This window comes from Battus philenor, unplaced genomic scaffold (genome assembly GCF_028537555.1).
Source record: "Battus philenor isolate CCGP_79_NKW_IND1 unplaced genomic scaffold, ilBatPhil1.0.hap1 SCAF_18, whole genome shotgun sequence".
In the NCBI taxonomy this organism is placed as follows: domain Eukaryota; kingdom Metazoa; phylum Arthropoda; class Insecta; order Lepidoptera; family Papilionidae; genus Battus; species Battus philenor.
The window spans coordinates 6030550-6051086 of NW_027181680.1; the positions used below are offsets into that span (position 1 = coordinate 6030550).

Consider the following 20537-nt stretch of genomic DNA (forward strand, 5'->3'; position numbering starts at 1 on the left):
TGAGTACGTCAGTACAAAATAGTAATAATTCTAGAAAACAAAAAAAAAGAATATTATAAAAATAAATATACGCAATAAGGATATGGAATTTTTTTAATGGTATTCTATAATTATAGCAAGATGATTGTTTATAGGTGTAAAAGCTTTAAAGGGTTGAAGGTACAACTCATTAGCTGTCAATTAAACTATGGTAAATGTTATCCAAAATCAATTATTTCAGAGATATGAAAAATGTAGTTTTTAATGTAGCGAAAAACTTCGTAAAGCGAAAAAAGTACTAATAAAAAATGTTTATATTGTATATTGTTATTTAAATTATTTTTTTTTTCGATGAACAATTGCCAAATATCAATAGTTCATTTTAAACTACAAAAAGTAAAGAAAATGTTATCAGGTGTTTTGAATATTCCATAAAATAACAACAAAAATATTTTGTTCAATTGTTTACACACTCCTGACCTTAAATGGTGGGTGATGATGTCAACCGTGGCATACTCTTTTGGTAATACTTTTAAAATTCAAACTCGCCTTCACCTATTCGTTAATATAACTCTATGTTCTATCATCGTTACATTATTCCAGCAATAGATGTCGCTCAAAAAGCTTTGAGGTTTGCTCCCACGTCGTAACTATAGTATTTAATATATGTACTCTCCGCTAAATGGCTATTATGCCTATAAATTTTATACTTCATCATAATTATAACTGATAAATTTTATCTTTCTTATAACTTATTTAGTCTTCATAAGAAAAGGAGTATGGTGAAAATTATAGTAATATAATTAACACAACAGTAAGTTGATGGCTCGAAATTTTTGTGGAAATACATGAATCCGTGAGTTTCAAGTTGCTAGGCACAGATGGCGCTTTACATAAATTTCGCTATGAATAATTTTATCTTGACTTATTGTCGTCGTGCCATCCAGAAGATAAAGAACGAGTCTCGGTCTCAAGATGGCGTGCCATATGGGAGGTTTGTAGAGGGAACATGTTATAGGTTGGGGCCCATACAATTAAAAAAATTGGGTTTGTGCCGGCAAAGTTGCTAAATGCGTTATTCTCGTTTTAATTTTTTAACTAGGTAATTGTAGAAAGATCCAGGTCTACACGGAAATCCTCATTATGTACAAACCAGAGTTCCGTGGTACACTCATAAACCTTTTCAGCATAACCTGGAGTACGTTTAGCACTGGTTTGAGTATGTAAAGATATGTCGAATGACAGCTTTGTTAAGTGTTACTTTGTATGTAAATGACATTTTAATGTTGCTGTTGAGTAGTAGGAAGAGACAGCAGAGGATGAAGGCTACTTTGTTCCGCGCACCTGTGAATTGAGCGCTGAAAATGAGTTTTGTTTACCAAAAACGACATCTAGATATATTATAATTTTTAACTTGAGTAACAACTGCTTTTCACAGTTTCTACGTATTTCAGGTAGCACGGCACAGATGGCATTTAACCAACCTTATTTTTGGCAACATGGCTTGAAGACTAAAGCTGTAGCTCCGTTATCTACATACAAGCATATTATAAATGGATTAAAAGAAAGCACCAATATGCAATGTAAAGCTAACTCTTTTTCAGTAATTGTTAAAGAATATAATCAGATGACGCTTTGCGATAGCTGCATCAATTTATAGATTTTATTTATTTCTTTTATTCAAAAATTATTTATAACGTTAACTTTTGAAATAATGCAATAAATTGATGCAGCAAACGAAGGAATTATATACAGTCTCTGAAAATTCATTTATGTATAAAATAATTAGCTAAGGGAAAAAATAAGGAAAGAATTAGATTTAAGTATCATAACCATTCTTTCAAAAATATGCAGCCATGATCTATTTATTGATGAAAACAAACTCTAAATCTGATTAGATTGATTCTATAACCAATTAGTTATTCAACCTTTACATTAAAAATGTTGCGAAGCCTTTGGGGCGCAAGCGAGATACGTTTTTTTTTTTATTTGTTTTTATAATGCAGTTAACTTTCAATAAAAACATCACAGCGATGTGAATAAAAGAACATAATAAACAGTATATTGGTTTTATTGTTAATTTAAAAATAAATATAGTACGTTTCTTGAATATTATGACTTCAAAACACTGCCAGAACAACTGTCAAACCTTTGGTATATTGTAAACGGTCTATGCCGAGAACTGAACCCTCGAACGCATAGTAAAGAGGCTTACATTGGTAATTCATCCCTCTGCCACTTCAAACCCGTAGTTCTAAATAAAATTTTAAATATTACGCATATCATGGACAGCAAGACGCACCAAGTAGTCCATCCACGCCCGACTGGAAATCAAAACTAAGCTCTATACAATATTCTACCAATAAGTATTGGGTAAAGATAGAAAAGAAAGAGAACTTCGATAAACTGCTGGTTGGATGGAAAGTAGATATTAGATGACGACGTAAATGATTATCTACCTGCTGTCTCACTCAGGTAAGTCTATACCAAGACTCTCTCTCTTTCTACTGTTATAAGAAAAGCAGAAGACAAGCCTTTATCAAGGCGTTACAAGAAGGTTACAACTTTCAATGAGATGGAATACAACTAACAAGCAGATTATAATTATTCGAATTAATTAAATAATTTACAAAACAAAGCACTGTCCAAAACTACCACGAATGAATCATAACAGAGGCGTTTTATTTTTATTACTTTTTTGACCGGACTTACAAAGGATATCCAAGTTCGTGTGCTCCTGGGAGAGCCTCGGCTTGGGCCGCTGCCTACTACTATGTCACCGGTTTAGGGCTGGTTGGTGGGAATAATTTCGCTTACATAAGAGCATTGATGTAAAATTTGTTTTTACATGCAGTACCCAGTTTTCGTCTTACGTTATTTGATTAACACGAAAGTTATTTTATTATCATTTTGATGAGTACTTATAGATGAGAAGTTTGGATATGATAACACACTAAAATAAAGCTATTTAATTTTTCTGTTTCATTCTATAAACATTGGAGGTAAATAGTCTGTTTTCACAAAATGAAATCAATTCACTTAAAACTTGGTATTAGATGAAGATAAAAAAAAATCATGTAAATTATTAACTACTACTACTAGTAACTTATGAGACAGCGGCAAAGACTAGAACATTATAGCTGAGTATGGTTTAAATATTTACTTTACCTTGGTAATTATAGAACAGATAGCGTTAAACAAGCGTGGGTGGGGTAAAAGCCATAACATACGTACTTTCCATTAAACGAACCAACGGCATTCGGTAGCCTTTTCTACAAATATTTAAACTCATAAACCTATATAATAAGGCTAATAAAAGGCCATCACATGTGTCGGAGTAGCCTATATGCGCAAACAAAAGATATAACTATATATGTGTGTATAATCTTATAATATTACTGTTTCAAGGGCGGAAAATCAGTCAATTAAACACTACATTTTTGATTATAAAATTATTTACTCATACAGACATTGTATATAATTTTAACAAAGCACATAATTTATAAACCGCAAGTAATATATTTTTAATGTTGATTGCCGTAAACCAATAATATTTCTTTAAATCTAATACAGAAATAGAGAGTAGAACAGAAGTGGCAACTAACTGGAAGAATTCACAGTGTTTTAATATTACTAACAAAAATTTGTGCTAATAATATATAAAAATATATTATCGAAATAATATTTTTTCTAATTAAATTACAAACATTTTATTAAGACTAATCATATCAACGATTAATTACAAAAAACAACTAAACAAAACGTATTTACTTATTCTAAAAGTCTAAAAGCAAAGTAAATACATTTTATATTTTGCCAAAAAAATTAAGAAATTATCAAATTCATGAACACGTAAAGCAATCTTTCTACGTCGCCTGTTTTTTAATTAAATTCGACTATATTTTTTATTAAATGCGACTGCAAAGTCTACATCATTCACCACACCACACATATCAAATGATTAAAGTTTGTTCTTTTTTTTTTTCAAAATTTTGATAACTATAAAAAATCATTTAAGCACTCGTAGGATTTTTACGAAATCAATTAATGAGACTTCAATATAGAGTCAAATATATTGATAGACAATGATGTGTAGACATATTTCGATGTAATTAATATATAATTTTTCTATAATTTATTTATTTTGTAACAAAAAGACAGTAATTAGATTCGCGAAGACCTAGTTTTACATTTATTATTACAAATCATTGATTACTAATTCAAATAGGTCTAAAACATGGTAACGAGTTGTTGTATTGACTAACTGTTTTGACTACCATCATATTAATTATCACAATTAATAATTACTAATTAAATTGTTAATTTATAGGTAACTAAATAAATCACTGTATTTTGATGTGGTTAAATATACAAAGTGAATTATAACTAATAATATGTCTAACTTTTTTTCTATCTTAATCTTTAACTTAACCGTCACATTTAACCAAAAGTAAAAAGGACATTTACCATAACTTTAATTTCAGCCATTGTAGAATAATGGCAAAAAGCTAGAATACTTCAAAAAAAATTATAAACGTTTACAATCAAAAACAAAACATAAATATAACGAACAACAGTGATTCTAACTACACCTCATCTTAATTTATTTATAACTTAAATTCTTAAGTTTTCTTAACGTTATGAACTTGCAAGAAGGTTTTCGTCACACGGTCTTCTCTTTCCCAGTTGATGACAAAGATGAGGGGAGCCGACGATATCACCCAAGAAAACGCTCAATAAGAACAGTTCCTTGGCTTGATCTTGCGAACGTCTATATTGCCTGTTAATAAAATTAAAAAAATTAAAATTAAAATTAAAATTATTATTTAAATAAATATTAAAATGAATTAAAATTATTGATGACGTGAACACATATTCACTAATTAACATTAAGGCAATTTAAAAGTAATAAGCGGCAACTAATACACATTTTAATATCAATAGATTATAAATAACTTGAGAAAATTACGCATGACCTTTAATTGGAAAAATTACGTGGATAACGTAGCCTATAAATCAACGTCAAACTGAATTGTGTGTATATGAACGATCGGTTAAAATTAGATTTAGTAATCATTTTGTAAACATAGATTGGCCAAGAGTGCTATTTACTTTCAAAATCCAGCAACTGCCTTATTTGGTCTGTCGTTTACAGTAACATAAAAATAAAAAAAAATCCAAATAATTGTTATGATGGTATTAAAAACGGTATAGAAATGCAATATACTATTTTGAAAGCCCATAAATTTAAGAATATAGGCGGAAACCATTTTAATTATTTTTTCTGAGATTAGCCACAGCGCATTTTGCGTTGATTTATGGGACAATTTTAGTATGAACGAATTACAAAGAACATTAATAAGATAATTTAAGAAGATTCCGCATAAAGATTTAAAGTGTCTGTTTGTATGTACGAATATAACGAAATCTAGAACGATTGACCGCAAAATATCGACGTATTCAAACTTTTAACGAACGAAACAATTATCATTGGCGCTGGCAATTTCACACAATATCGGTAATTGTTATTTTTGCAATAACTACATTATTACTTTATTTCATAAAATTATTTAAGACCCAGTCATTATTCAAAAGCAAAGTGTTTTGAATTTATTATTAAAAGTAAATAGAGTTTAGATTAGCTTGTCGTCTGTCTACACCATGAGAGTGAAAGTCCGGGTTATTGTGTAATACTAGCTTACCTCGAACGTTAATATAACGCAACGGTAACGTACACTACGATTATAACTTTAATATTAACGTGACTAAATTAAGATTACCTGTCACAGGTAGTGTAAAACACTACCTTACATTACTATACCTGCTAATGTCTATAATGGCTGATTTAAATCTATTATAGAAAAAGAATGAAGGCGTATACTTCAGACTACATCGTGTTATTAAATATTTCTGTAGGTAATGTATACTCCTTTACAATTGGATACCGGATAATGTCCAGAAATGTTGTATTCACAAAACATTGTACCTGACTTCAAAGAAGATAGTAAATTTTGGAATAGTATATTCCCCACCAGGCAAATAAATTCAAATCAATGTTTATTCAATGTATAATTTTAAATTGTTTTTAAAAAATACGTACTCCCGTTTAGTTATTTTTTTCTTGGGTGTAATACATTAATCATTCGAAAAAGTGTAGACTCGAATGGAAGTCAATAAGAGATTTAATACATCATATTTTGAAAAAAATGTACAGAATTTGATAAAACGAAAGAAATAGTGAATATATAATACACGCGTATACAAGAATAATACAAAGACATTAATAGTCATTTAACTATAGAACACGGGAACGCTAAGGCAAATTGAATTTAATCTAATCTACACCCGGCTGCCTGGGTTATTATCTAGCACAGGAGTTTAAGGATAGTAACATTTTTATTGTTACATGAATGGGTGAGTGTGCATACGTGACTGTCTACCTCTCTACGCTGACCCTTCCGATTGCATCGGTGCTATTACATCGATGTCCCACTTGCGAACCGGCGGTCGCAAGACTGCGTTTACGCAATGACTTGCCTGTCCGCTGACCTGAATTCTGCTCACGCTAAGCATGACCTTGAAATTACTTAATCGAATATAACGTTTTGAATAGATGAATACAGTCATGTCAAGGACAATGATGTATTTAAAATGATGAGTCTATTATTCAGTCATTAAGTCTTGCTTCTACTCGGGTAATTCTGCACAGTTACAAAGTTGTTCACAATTTTCGTAACATTCGCGTCATTATTTTTAAATAATGACAGCACCAGCACCTCATTAAATGCTACTCGGGAAGATATTATAAGATCACTTAATGTCATTAAAATAATTTTTAAACAACATATATTAAAGGCTCAGTAACTTTCACTATTGTAAAAGAAATATAATATAGTACGTCTATGTAAATGAAAATAAAATCCTCTGTGGGGTTCCTACACATAAAACTCGAGAATGGCTCGAACGAGGCAGTTAATTTTTTTCTCATGTGTTCGTTAAAGCACCAGGAAGGTGTACTTAGGAGGAAAGTTCCGTAGAGGAAAAAAATAAAATTAAATACCACAATGTAAGTAAAATACCTGTCAAACATTTTACGTCAATGAAAACCAAATAAGATGTAATCAGACAAAAATATCGTGCTATTAAAATAAGGGACAAAGTTAGCTCGGCGTTGGAAGACTGTGACTTGCAATCCGTAGTTCGCGGGTTCGTTTCCCTGGATACCATCTTATTTAACACATTGTGCATTGTATATATGAGATTGTCACTGCTCACAAACAAGTTTACAAAGGATGGGCAGCAGCATCCTCTGTGTACCATAGTACCCCAATGCATTTGCCAACCCACCTGCCAAGAGTGACGATTATGGTAACATATATCCCTTCAAAGGTATTTTAGGGGAAGACCTCGCAGGGGGCATCTAGGGGGCTTTAAACGACTACGATTAAATAAGATTACAATATAACCACGTTTTAACTAGTCTTTTAGTAATAACGTTATTGTAAATCTTATAATTAATAATAATAAACGTTTATTATTATTAAGACTTTTAATCAATAGTCGTTATTAATATGAAATCCGTCTCAATATGTTTTTCAATAGACGATTTTTGACATAAAAAAAGTTTATTAGTACAATTTTTTTTATTAATTTGTATCGCTAGTGTTTTTTCTTTTCAATTTTTTTTTCGCTTTTACTAAACGTTGGGAGAGGGTTGCCGCTATTTGATACAGATCTTTCTTCTCCCAACTGCGAGGCACGACAGCATTTTAAAATTATTTACATATACATTATGGGTAAATACACCTAAATATTATACATATTAACAATACAATTTGGAAGTTTTATTCAATTATACATTAGTTGGTCCATTATTTTATTTAAAATCACTGCCCAAGCAGTACAGACAGTTGAATGCCTTGAAGTTTAGGTCAATGTGCCGGACCAACTCATTAAAAGATTCTGCTGTAGATTTGACAAAAAATAATGGTAAATATATAACTTTGCAGTGGCGAAAAAGAAGAAGTTTTCACTCAACTTGTATATAGGTAGAGTAGTACCATTAAATTTCGTCCATCAACAATATAGTTACCTGAAGACTTCAGTCCAGTCTAACTGATGACGAGGCATGGCTCTTGCTCGTGTCGCATAGTGGGAGCAGATCCGGTCGAAAACACACGCTTTAGTTCCGAATTCGGCGACGATATATTTTTCAACCTCTTGCGCGTCCAACGGTTCATTTGTTTGTCCGGTGTAAATAAGTTCCCGACGAGTTCTTGATCTATATGTTGCTGTGAAAAACAAATAATTTCTTTACTAAAAACTAGGACATTATTCATAGAAATAAACGTTAATTGTTTTTATAATAAATAATTTTTGGTTCCTTTATAACCGAGTTTATAATTATCGCAAATAATCACAGATAAGTTTATGTACAGCCGCATTTAAAGCAGCTTGGTAGTTATTTTTTTAAATAAATACGTTACTGTTCTCTAACGCTGTAAATTGTAATAGTAAACAGATTAAAAACAAAACTACTTAAAATATCTAACCAATTTAGAAATTTATGTAACACCACGAACCCTAATAACTGCACAAAAACATTTACGCTATGAACCAGTAATAGAAAGTCTTCAGGTTTTATTAGATAAAAAAGCAGACAAACGTGTATTGCTTAATTTACGACATTATGAAATATTTTCCGAAAACATATGGCAGCTGCAAAATTACTCAGTAAGTTAAATAATTAGTATTGTGTATCGGAATTTATAATATACCATTTCTTCACTATATCGATAAGTTAAAAATTATTATATTTCCCTTCATAACACTTTCGTAAACTTACGAGATGTATGAAGATTGGTACAAATTAACTGCCTTCGGTATATACATAACAATATACACACTTAAAATATAACTTACATAAACAAACAGTGTCCCTGATACCTTTATATTATTTTTATAATGATAATTATCTATGTACATGACACAGTATTTTTAAAATACGAATTGAAATTAAAAACGTAATTGAAAAAAATCATAAAGTGAAATTTATATCCAGTTAATCTTCATAACTTTATGTATTTGTATGCTTCTAAAAGATTAAGAGAATGCTTGATAGGAAAAGATAAGAGTTATTCAATTTTTTAAGACTTTTAACATGAAAAACGGTATTGATATATTTATTTAGCTTATAAGCAATTTTGACATAATTCAAATAACGAAGATTATTAATTATTCACATTTTATTTTTAAAACATAACATTTTTTTATAAATCGTATCATACAAAAAATATCCCAACGTATCCACGCACAGCAAATTGAACTAACCTAACCCAAACAGTACAAATACGTCTCAATTCCGATTGTGATTGTGATCCAGCTAAGTCACGTTCAAGTGAATTATTATGGGAAAGGTGATATATATATATATATATCATTTTAAACACTAGTGTAGAGCAAACCGACAGTTATAAACAAAAATATTCTGAAACTTTTTGCAACACATGAAAAGAAATTCATTGCAATGCAATCGCATGAAAGTATTGCAATAAATCTTTCTAATGTCAGACAAGATCTAGTGTGTGGTCATGATTTATTTGACCCATTCTATTCACACTTTAAAACTTACATACATATTCGAAGTTGTCATATCTGTGCGTTATAATTTTAAATAACATATTAACATAACATATACATAACATAACATATTTTTAATCAAATCTACTAGTATCTTTTATTAACGAAAACTGCATCACTTAACATCGGGCGGGATCATAATAGCCATAGGATATCCAATGCTAGAAAGACATCCCCTTAGGATAGTCATTTTCAATAGAACCAGTTGAATACGACCTTTATCCAGCATCTCCTAACGACCGTAACAAGATCATCTCTCTACCTTGTGGATGAACTTCCTACGCTGTGCTTACGAGTCTTCACTTCAGAAAGCTAAGGCCACAGCGACTATTGATTCTGCGCGCTATATGGGCTGTCTACAGTCCGCTGGGCTATATCAGTTACTTTCTTTCGTATACGGATCTCTTCATTTCTGACTCGATCTTATACTTCTTAAAACATTTGAATGACGAAATGAAATACTTTAAACTTCTAATACCACTGCAAACAGTAACTGTCTTCTTTTAAATCTTTCACTGGCATTAGGAAGTCGCTTCAGACGCTAGTACATTGTTAGGTTATTATTTTTCACATACGTCATCCGCAGTTAGTAATCCATTTTTGTTTTCATCATCATTAAATTTCTAACATGCTTACTATCTATTAAGTCAATTAAAATAGCATAAGTATAAATCTGTCCGGTTTACTTGCTGTTAAATCGTAAAAAAATGCTTTTAGCAGTATTTTTAAGAATGTGAAGTAAATTAAAGAAATATAAATGAAACTGTCTTATTTACAATTAATTTAATAACTTTTATTTTCGTCTGATTTTATTACACAGAGAAAAACTATACATTATGGTATATAGTTGTTCACATAAGTAAATGATTATTGACATTTAGTTAAAGACTAGCATAATTATACCAGGCCTGTGTAGACTATAATAGGGAAACATGTTTAATTATTATAATGTTAAATGAAAGTTTGTATATTATATTTTGTTGCTGCTTGCCTTGTTAAAATTAAAAAAAAATCAAGTTATCAGAACTCTATGTACTATAACAATAATGAAGGGATGTTTAAATTTGAAGTAAGAGTCTTGTAAAAAGTTACTCACCTGGGCTAAAAGAATATGCGAGTTTTTTCAAAAAATTCGTAAACCTCACGCCACCGACTATGGCCGGAAAACCTACTAATTGAACGGGTAGCTCGAAGTTTGATTGCTGTCCGAAACAATGTTGGCAATTAAATAACAACACCGACAGAAACAAGATGTTCAACGTACGACCGAGCTCCATTTCGAACAATCTCACATTAACAATAAAACTAAACAGTACAACCACAATGCGCGAGTCAAATAGTCCCGAGTTTCACAACATTACTGTCAGACCATCTTTGTTACTTATAAATATTCAATTCAAAACGCGTTTTGTAATTGTTGCGTAACACATCCAGTACATTATTTGATATGGTTCAAATCATATGTTGAAAATTATGTTCACGATTTTAACTGAAATTGGTACCACCACACGATTATTTCGTAAAAAAAAAATTAACAATGCACCATCGTGTCGTGCTGTAGTGGCTGTACTGACGTGTGTGAAGGAACGGGCCTTTCCCATCGGTTACTGGATATACTTTCGTTGGTCAATCTAACTCTTATGTAACCGTGTACAATATTAAGGAAGTAACCGTTAATTCGAATCTAGGACGCCAGTTTTTGGTAATTATAATTGATATTTTAGCCGAGTCATTTTTGATTGATGAAGTTTATGTGCGTGCACAAGAATATCCGATTGAACATTTAACACCTATTTTTTGAAGAGTAGCTCGTGGTTAGTTTTTAGAATAAAATAAGTCTTAACTTTTCAATCCTCTTTCGTATACTTAATTCTGTACATCCGTGCAATCAAACGAATGGGATGGAGTCATTCGTTGCTCTGCAAGCTCAACCATTAAAATTAAATTTTTGAGCATAAACTCATCAACTTCTTTATTCCTACAAGCATACGTCATTTTTATCTACAGAAAATCTTTGAATGACGAACGTCATAATATTCTAAAACAATTTCTATGTACTTAAATGTTTTATTTTCACTATACAGCAAATATCATTACAGATCTCAGAAGTCGTGACGAAGTCATGTATTACTAGTACTACTACAAGTCACTCGTTAACTTAAAAATAGTTCTAAAAAGCTGTGAATCCGGCAGTTTTGTTTATTCTTTTTTACGCCCAAAATATGTGAATAATCATTGATATTAAAATTATTAATTCTAGTGATTAGAGTACTAAAGGCATAAAAAATAAATATATAGTTTTATGAAATTTATAAACGTCTTTTTTCTAAGAAAAATATGACCGTGACCTATAGCTAAACCTAAACAATTAATGACGTTATTCACTTTAAATTAATTATAATTTTTAACAAGCCTATTTTTATTTCTTGAGTAAATAATTACTACGGTTGTTACCCGAAATTAATGAACATTCGTTTCATAAAATTTTAAAAGCTAATGTATAAATAAAGGAAAACAATTTTTATATGAACATTTAATGTTACATGACCAAAAAAATCTTCCCCTATGTTTAAGGTCCAAACTTTGGCGATAAGAAGCCCTGACACAGTGTTACGCCTAGAAGCGTAACACTTAGAGGTAAACGAATGTAAATAGAAAAAAACACCGTACAGCCTGTACGTAGAAAGAGCGATTTTTTTAATTAATTTCCAAGAGATTAGGCGTTTATTTAACCTATACAGGGAGAACTAACTTCTCTAAGTGTTTTATTTATGAATAGCGCATACGTATTCGCCCCATATTTTTTTTCAAATGAGCTCCGATAGCATTTTTACACAACAACCATATTGATAATTTATCATCTTCAGTAACTAAGTCACAAGAAATAAAATAAAATAAAATTTTTTAACAGATTATATATATATATATATATATAATATCTATATATATAATTTGTTAAATTACCTATTATATTAATTATCTGAGAGTTGTCCTAAAAATTTTTATATGAGATATATCTAATGTTTTCGGACTACCGATAAGGATGTAGTAGAATTCCTGAATTGATATTAAAAATCCTTCACCAGAAACCTTTGTTGCCTTAAGATTTTATTACACTTTTATTAAAACATACTATTATATATATAATTATTCCAAATATCAAATAAAACTTTTTATGACTATGTATATAGGTGGCCTGTGAAAAAAATACAGCCTATAAACCAAAACCTCTAAGAAAAGCAATGAAATTAAAATATTAATAATTATTACTCACGAAGAGAAGAATTATTACGTTTATATTAATTACCTGGACTTAGTGCGTATGAAAGTTTCTTTATAAAATTGGTCACTCTCACTGCCATTATAATAAATGGAAAACCCACTAATTGCACAGGCAATTCAAATGAGCTTTGTTCACTAGAACCTTCTAGAACACATTGTAACACGAGGAAGGACAGTAACGTCAAGATATAAAACACTTTAGTTAAATCCATTTTTACGCCTTATGCGAAATTTAAAAAAGGTACATATTAAATTTCGTTAATGTTTAAACACAACGACCTTTGCAGCTCGCTTAATTATAACTGACCATGCACAACAGCTGTAGTCTAGTTGGGGGTTTGTTTCGTAACAAAAATAATACTCGTTATGATTCACAATATCAAGTACTTTATAATTTAGTGTAAATGATTCACTGCTATTTAATTATAACTCTAATGATGCTCTTTTACACGTACACAAAGAAACGGAGTTCCATAATTTTAATTAATATTGTACCAACTACTTCATCTACATTAGTGCTGTTTGGTAATGTATATTTGTTTATTAAAATTTATGCAAAGATTTACCGAGGTCTCGAAAATTTAAGCGTGAACAAGAAAGTTTTGCAAGGTCACTCAAATCGATTGATCCAACAACGAAAGTGAATAGCAAAACGCGGACGCAAGCGGTTCAACGCATGCGTAACTTCTACGAGACGTCATTAAGATAACTGCCGGCATGGTGCAACGGTTGGGAGACACGCTATTCACCCCGCCTAGTCTTATCTGTTAGGAAATTTGATGTGCAATCCTTAGAACTAGCTGTTGTAATGACATCAAACAAATGTCATGAATTATTTAGCGGAACTAAAGAAATATCTGCCTTTTAGCTTTCAAAGAAACAATTTAAAAGCTGGTGCCTGGTGCTGTAATGTGAAACAACGCTCAAACTGATAACTATTGTAAATATATCTTACTTATTTACACATTATAAATAAATAAAAAAGAATGAAAGAATGAGAAGCGTACAGTGCATATAAAAATTAATTGGATTATATCCATCCTTGTGAGCAGAATCAAATGCTATATCTAAGCAATCATTACATTAATTAGAATAGCATTTGCATCATACATCCGTAGTGTTATACCTTCACGGAATTATTAAATGGTGGCTCTAAAAATGAACCTTGAATATCTCCTAAATATTAAATGAACTGTCTTATACAGCTGCACATTGCACGCTGAACACATCTAGGATTTGAACATGCTATTAATATTTATGAACAGAAAAGCTCAAACGATTGGTAAAAGCTGTAAAAGCTTTAAAAGTATTTATCTGTTAATTAATGTATGTTACACATTATTCAAGAATCAATAATTTAAGAAATTAATCTAAATAACGTATTAGAAAAAGCATTTTCGAAATTAAGATTCCTACATGATAAAACTAATTATTAATTGCTATCTGCCCGTGCAAAATATGTAATGCCTGAAATTATTGGCCGGTCACGTATCAATAGAGGAAATAAATTAAAATGACGTATTTTAGAGTGTTCAATTTATACAAGGTGATTGGAAATAGGCGTAAAACAGTTCTTTAAAGTTTTTACACAGATAAACAATCCCCCTGTATAGTATATTCACTTCACTTACAACTTTCGTTTTGGAACACAACTTGTGCGGAAGTATGAAAGTTACTCCGTGTTCAAGGTTACCTAAAGCATTAACCTTATGCTTATTAATAATATTTAACATTTTACAGCTTTAAAGAATATTACCATTTATACTTAGATTACAAAGCAAATAGAACGAATGGCCTTAGCCAACCAAGAACGGGTAAGCGAAAGATACCTCCACCAACAACCTTATCGATGTAGCAGGAAAACACTGGATGCGAATCCTGCTCTACTAACTACTAACCCTATTGGAAACCGATAAGAGACGACCTATATTCAGCAGTCAACGTCAAATGATGATTGATGATTTTATTTAAGGATGCAAAAAAATATGCTACGTGCGGATTCGAACAAATCATATACATCTGATATAGATTAAAAGTTTCCAAAGAAATCATAACTACCCGCCAGCGTATACATTATCATATATTATAATTTTTTCTTGGTTAATTTGCTATTAATACTAAAAGAAAAATTCTTTATTTATGAGAATATCTTGGTTAATATTTTCTGCATATTTTTTCCGAATCAAAATGGAAAATACCACTTCAGACGAATCACGTCTGATATTTTTAGCCAAAATCACCAATAACTAATGCAGCAAAGAATGAAACATTTACTTTGCTACTAATTACAGCAAATGCAAATTAACTGTGTTGTAAAGTTCATCTTGTATCCTATGTTAAGTGAAGAAAATGCAGGAAAAAACATTCTTAGTTTCGCTTTAAAAGCGAGTTCTATTTTCGCCAATAAACGAGTTAGATATGCAGAATTATTGAAAATCAATATCGAGTGTCCTCGCGTATTGAATAAATCAAAGATTTGTAACAACTTTCAAATGATATAATTCTCTATTAATTGTTGTCTAAGTAGCGTGTAATGTATTCCCATAAATCAACGTCAAGCCGGATTCAGGTAACTAGGCGAGGTATTGGCTAGCTAAGGAAAACTGTTACGTACTTGTTAAACTTATCTCTATTTAATTAAACGAGTTTTAGCGACATCGTGATGTTCTTTTAATCTTTTATAAAGTTACCAGGGTGCCTTTGGAACCTTCGTTGCCACGCATTTTAAGTTAAAGGATGGCATTTTACAGGTGCTCAATGGGACACTTGTTTCTTAATTGAACTCTTCTGGCATTCTTTATCAATGGCCACTGTAAAAAAAACATATGTAAAAAACAAACTTACCTTTTAACGGTACCGGCAGCACAAAATCATATAGAAAAAAGATAAAAACAACACTTTTAAAAATGCTACTCATTTTAATTATAAAAAAAAATCTAACGAAACTGTTCCCTCTTTGGAGTCTAAACGCCGAATGTCAAAATATTTCAGCACAATGCACAATAAACGAAAAGTGAAAACCATAAAAGAGCGTTGTATAATCACGGCATATCAACATTAAATGAACCGTAATAAAGTTATGTGATGAAACCTACATTGAGCCGAGATTTCCTCTCGCGAAATGTTGGTGCGGTGAGAAAAGCTATTGCTCTGAATGAAAGCAGCTCTCTCGCCGCTGGGATTGTAATCAAACAATTGTAACCTATTGTGTAAACGTTTCTAGAAAAATATGTAATATTAAAATAAAAAAAGTATACAAAAACGTAACGCACTGCACGTATAAATACAACACATAAATAGACAACTTTAAATCCTTTAAAATTATTTCTTATAAATAATTGACTAACGAACTTGTGTTATTAATACATAATCTACACAATACATACGCCATGAAAAATACTGGATTGGCGACCATCAGCCGGTAGATGCGGCGTAAGTAGGTAACTATAATTGGACTGACGACAAGGTCCTGAGAAAGTCTCTGGAGGTAGGCAGTGTAAGACCGGTCAACGTGTCGATCCATGGAGGAGACCTATGCCATGCAATGAGCATCTATCGGTTGATATGACGATTATGAAGATAAAATATTTTAGAATGCAGAATTTTGCACGTCATTTTGGCTTTTCACATTTTCGACAAAGCCATAAAGTAAGTTTCAGACCAGATTCTTTTATTTGTTCAATAATATTAACCTCTTTGCTTTCGTTTTTTCTTTCCGGTGCCCTAATAAATTGATTTGTTTTACATAAAATAGTTTTGTTTGTTAGTTTATATAATCTTAACTGTGCATGAACACATAATATAAAAATAAAACATAAAAAAGGCAAAAGATGTAGTAAATGTCGGTCTTATTACAATCGGAGATTTCTTTTAGACAACCATAGATGGACTGGTTGGTAATGAAGAACAACTCTATTAACAAGCTATAGGTGTCAGAAATGCATCTACATACACAGTACAGAATACTTATAACACATTTTCCTAAAAATAACTTGATATCATTGTAATACAACTTAAAATATAATATGTTTTATATGTATGTTGACGTTCATAATACAAGGCATAAAATTTATCTCCAGAGATAAGCAGAAGTAAAGATCTCCATTTATTATATATATATATATAAAGAGAAAAAATCAAATCTAAATAACCTCAATAATTATTATATTAAATAAATTTATGTTTTGCGAAATAAATGTCATATGATGTCAGAGTCAAATAATAAATTTCTTTTTCTTATTAACATAAAATTGTTGCAGGCCATTATGGTGGGCCACTGCCCTACTGTTTCTTTATGTGTAACATCGAAAACTCATTTGTAAATTATAATAAATAATATTATTTGAATATACTTTAATTTCAAGACTTTTGTAATGGTCTACAAATAATTCGCACACATTATAGAGCATGCCTAGCAAAACTCCGTCTAAATTAACAGATTATTTGTGAGCAAAACAGCAGTGTATGAACATTACTGTGCTTTGGTTTTACGGAGTTTATTACTGAATAAATGAAACCGCACCTCTACAACCGACAGGAAAATCGCTGGTGTTGAACACTTTATATATCAAACCAATACCACATAGTACTGCACGGCTATGGTAAAACTGTACTGCGTATAATCAAGTCTGATCTGTTCATTTCGATAATTTGAAAATTGATTTTGAAAAGTTTTCTGTTTATATAAGAGAGTTGTTTACTATTTTTCTCACTACATGTTCATCTAATTTTCCACATTATAATGAATTAGGTGAGTTTATAGCTTAGTTCATAGTAAATTCAGGTACGACATTTTTATTTCAAAAAAAAAAACTATGAGTGCTTAATCGTATGAACTTTAAAGGAATTTTATTTTCAAATTCGATTCGTTTTTTCGATTGAGAAATATTTTTTTTTTCAGTAATATGCCCCAAGTTACAATTCCAATTCTTTTTTTTTCATTTCGTGAATCAAGATAAAGCGATTATATATTTTACATTGACAGGAGAATATAACAGGAAATGCAAAAAAAATTATGGACATTTGGGAACGAACACAGTCTCGTTCGTCTTGCAAATGTTTAAAATGTAACTATTTTTGCCGTATTATATATATTTTAACTTAATTAACATAACGCTTAACATAACATAACGATTTGATAAAGTTAATAAAAACTACATTTATTTGAGTTGTTGGATATTCTACACATAAAAAGACTAACGCTTGTATTTGACTTTGACACGCAACATACGCATTATAAACAGATTTATTAACATTTTAACACAAATCATAGAACTACTACGACCATTGTACCTACCATGAATAAAGGGCGCCTAGTTTCATAACTACCTTTTGTAATACTCAGCTCAAAGATTAATGTTTAATTTGTGAATTAATTTAAATAAAATATTTTTATTTTTATGTTGGTGCTTATAGTTTTTTTTTTAATTTAGATACATATTAATTTGTAAATGATACAAAATTTAATTACAATAACATTTAATATTTTAAATACAGAATTTAATAATACATAACTAATTTTGCTGATAGATTATAAAAAAACAAAATAATATATGTGATTAAGTTTAAAAACGGTTTGCGGTGCCTGTACCAGATGGTTACGTGGATACGAGACGTCGTAACGTAGAAACGTAATATGTATAAAAATTAGAACGATCACAACGGTTAGAACATATTCAATTTCTTCATAAAAAATGAAACATTATGTATTCAGATTTGTATTATTACATCTAAATCAAAATCAATTCTATTGCGTGTTCAATATGATAAGCTTGATTGTAATTTACGTTTAAAAGCTGGAAGATCTAAAGTAATCTTATTATTTGATTTTAAATAATGGTATTTCCCCCTTTCTGAACCCTATTCAATTGCAAACCAAACTGCGAGAAAATCTGTAGCTAAACATTGATCTCTATTTTAAAAATTGTCTTTTTTCATATTTATAAGGAGGACAGTAATATTTATTTAACAACTTAAATGTTTTAACAATTCACAATTTTTTTTAATTAATGGAAAAAAATTCTGTTTAATTCTGAGGTACAATATCGGGCATGTGAATTGGCATGTAAGAATATTTTACTTTAAACATATGAATGTTTTATAAACGCTATCGGATTAAAATACTATATGTATATTGAAAAAAAATCCAACAAAAGATATTTCCAACATGCCAAATCAAATGTCTGATACTAAAAATAACGTTCGTCTAACATTTCAAACGGCAGTCATTAAAAATCAATGACAATTATTAGAAGATTTTTATATTAAATAAAATTGTAATCTAGTACAAATTAAGGTATAAAATCAAGTTTAAACTTTAAATTTAATGAATTCAATTTTATGTTCATATCTTCTTCTCCTATAGTTTGCAGTATCCAGTCAATATTTGCAGCAACACTTGTAAACATTGTAAGACATCTTCTGTTATAACGTTCGTTGGTGCAACCCCCCGACGTCACGCCCACTAACCTACCTTTGTAAATTAATGGACCTCCCGAATCACCAGAACCCGCTCTCACAGAGCCCTTAGTACAAATAATTTTACTCATCCAAAATGGGCATTTGGTTATTACTATCAGACCTTCTCTGGGCGGCTTCAAATAACCTTCTGTCTCTCCATATCCAGCGATAATACCGGACTCTCCGGCTTTAGGTCGGTACGTTGACACTTTTATAAAATCAATATTATTATTGAATTCAATAGGTCGTCTAATATATAACAGCGCAATATCCCATTCTCTATTTTTAATAGTGTTCAAAGTTTGAATAAAACTTGGATTATAATGCACATCGTCTACATCAACTTCGGCAATAACACTCAATGTATCTTTTGATTTATGGAGGACAGTAAACGAGCGAAGGTTTGAAGGGACACAGTGCGCTGATGTCATAATCCAACTATTGCTGATTATAGATCCACTACATTGTCCAATTTGGATATCGTGACTATTGAGCTGCAGTAAAACTAAGTACTTATGAACGTCGTAACGCAAATCCTGACCTTCAAATACTCGCCACTCTAATGCCCTCGTTACCTTTAAATTACAGATAATTAAAAACCAATTTAACACATGTGACACTCGTAAAAACATTTTCAAAGTTGTGCTGGCTTGTTTAATTGCTTTCTATATTTATTTACGCAGACGACATGTTAAAGTATTTTAATGACGCATTAGGTGATTTAAAAATGACGATAAGCGTTATTATGTTGATTCTATTATTAGAATACCTTTTCGAATTTTATTACAAAAATATGTAACAAATTTATTTAGAAGTTACAGTATGTAACTGATTGCAATTCTTTAAGCACATCGTTTCGATAACTGTCGGTTAAAAAAAAATAAAAAACTAGCGAGGCATTTGTATAATAATGATAACTTACATGCATGTAATATAATTATAATAGAGAAGATAGACGTGGTATATTTATTTTATTTTTTTCTGTTTAAAATATTCTGTCCTGTTATGTCGTGATTATAACGTTCGAAATAATCTTTAATGGGAAACAAATCCAACAAAAGTCCTTCAAGAATATGACCGGAGACAATCATAGCTACGTTTAAAATTATTCATATCGACTATTAATGAAGAAATAATTTAAAAACCTGCCTCCGTTGCATAAAGGTAAGGTGTATTTA

General features: G+C 30.5%; 1 protein-coding gene across 1 annotated transcript; it reads right to left on the reverse strand.

Annotated features, from left to right (window-relative positions):
* Window positions 1-4418: 4418 nt before the first annotated feature.
* On the reverse strand, window positions 4419-13112 carry LOC137920387 (uncharacterized). The gene is made up of 3 exons (XM_068763716.1): window positions 12926-13112; window positions 8072-8270; window positions 4419-4759 (listed from the first exon to the last, which is right to left on the reverse strand). Exons 1-3 carry the CDS (start codon window positions 13110-13112, stop codon window positions 4618-4620), a joined length of 528 nt encoding a protein of 175 aa, XP_068619817.1. The 3' UTR covers window positions 4419-4617.
* Window positions 13113-20537: the final 7425 nt, after the last annotated feature.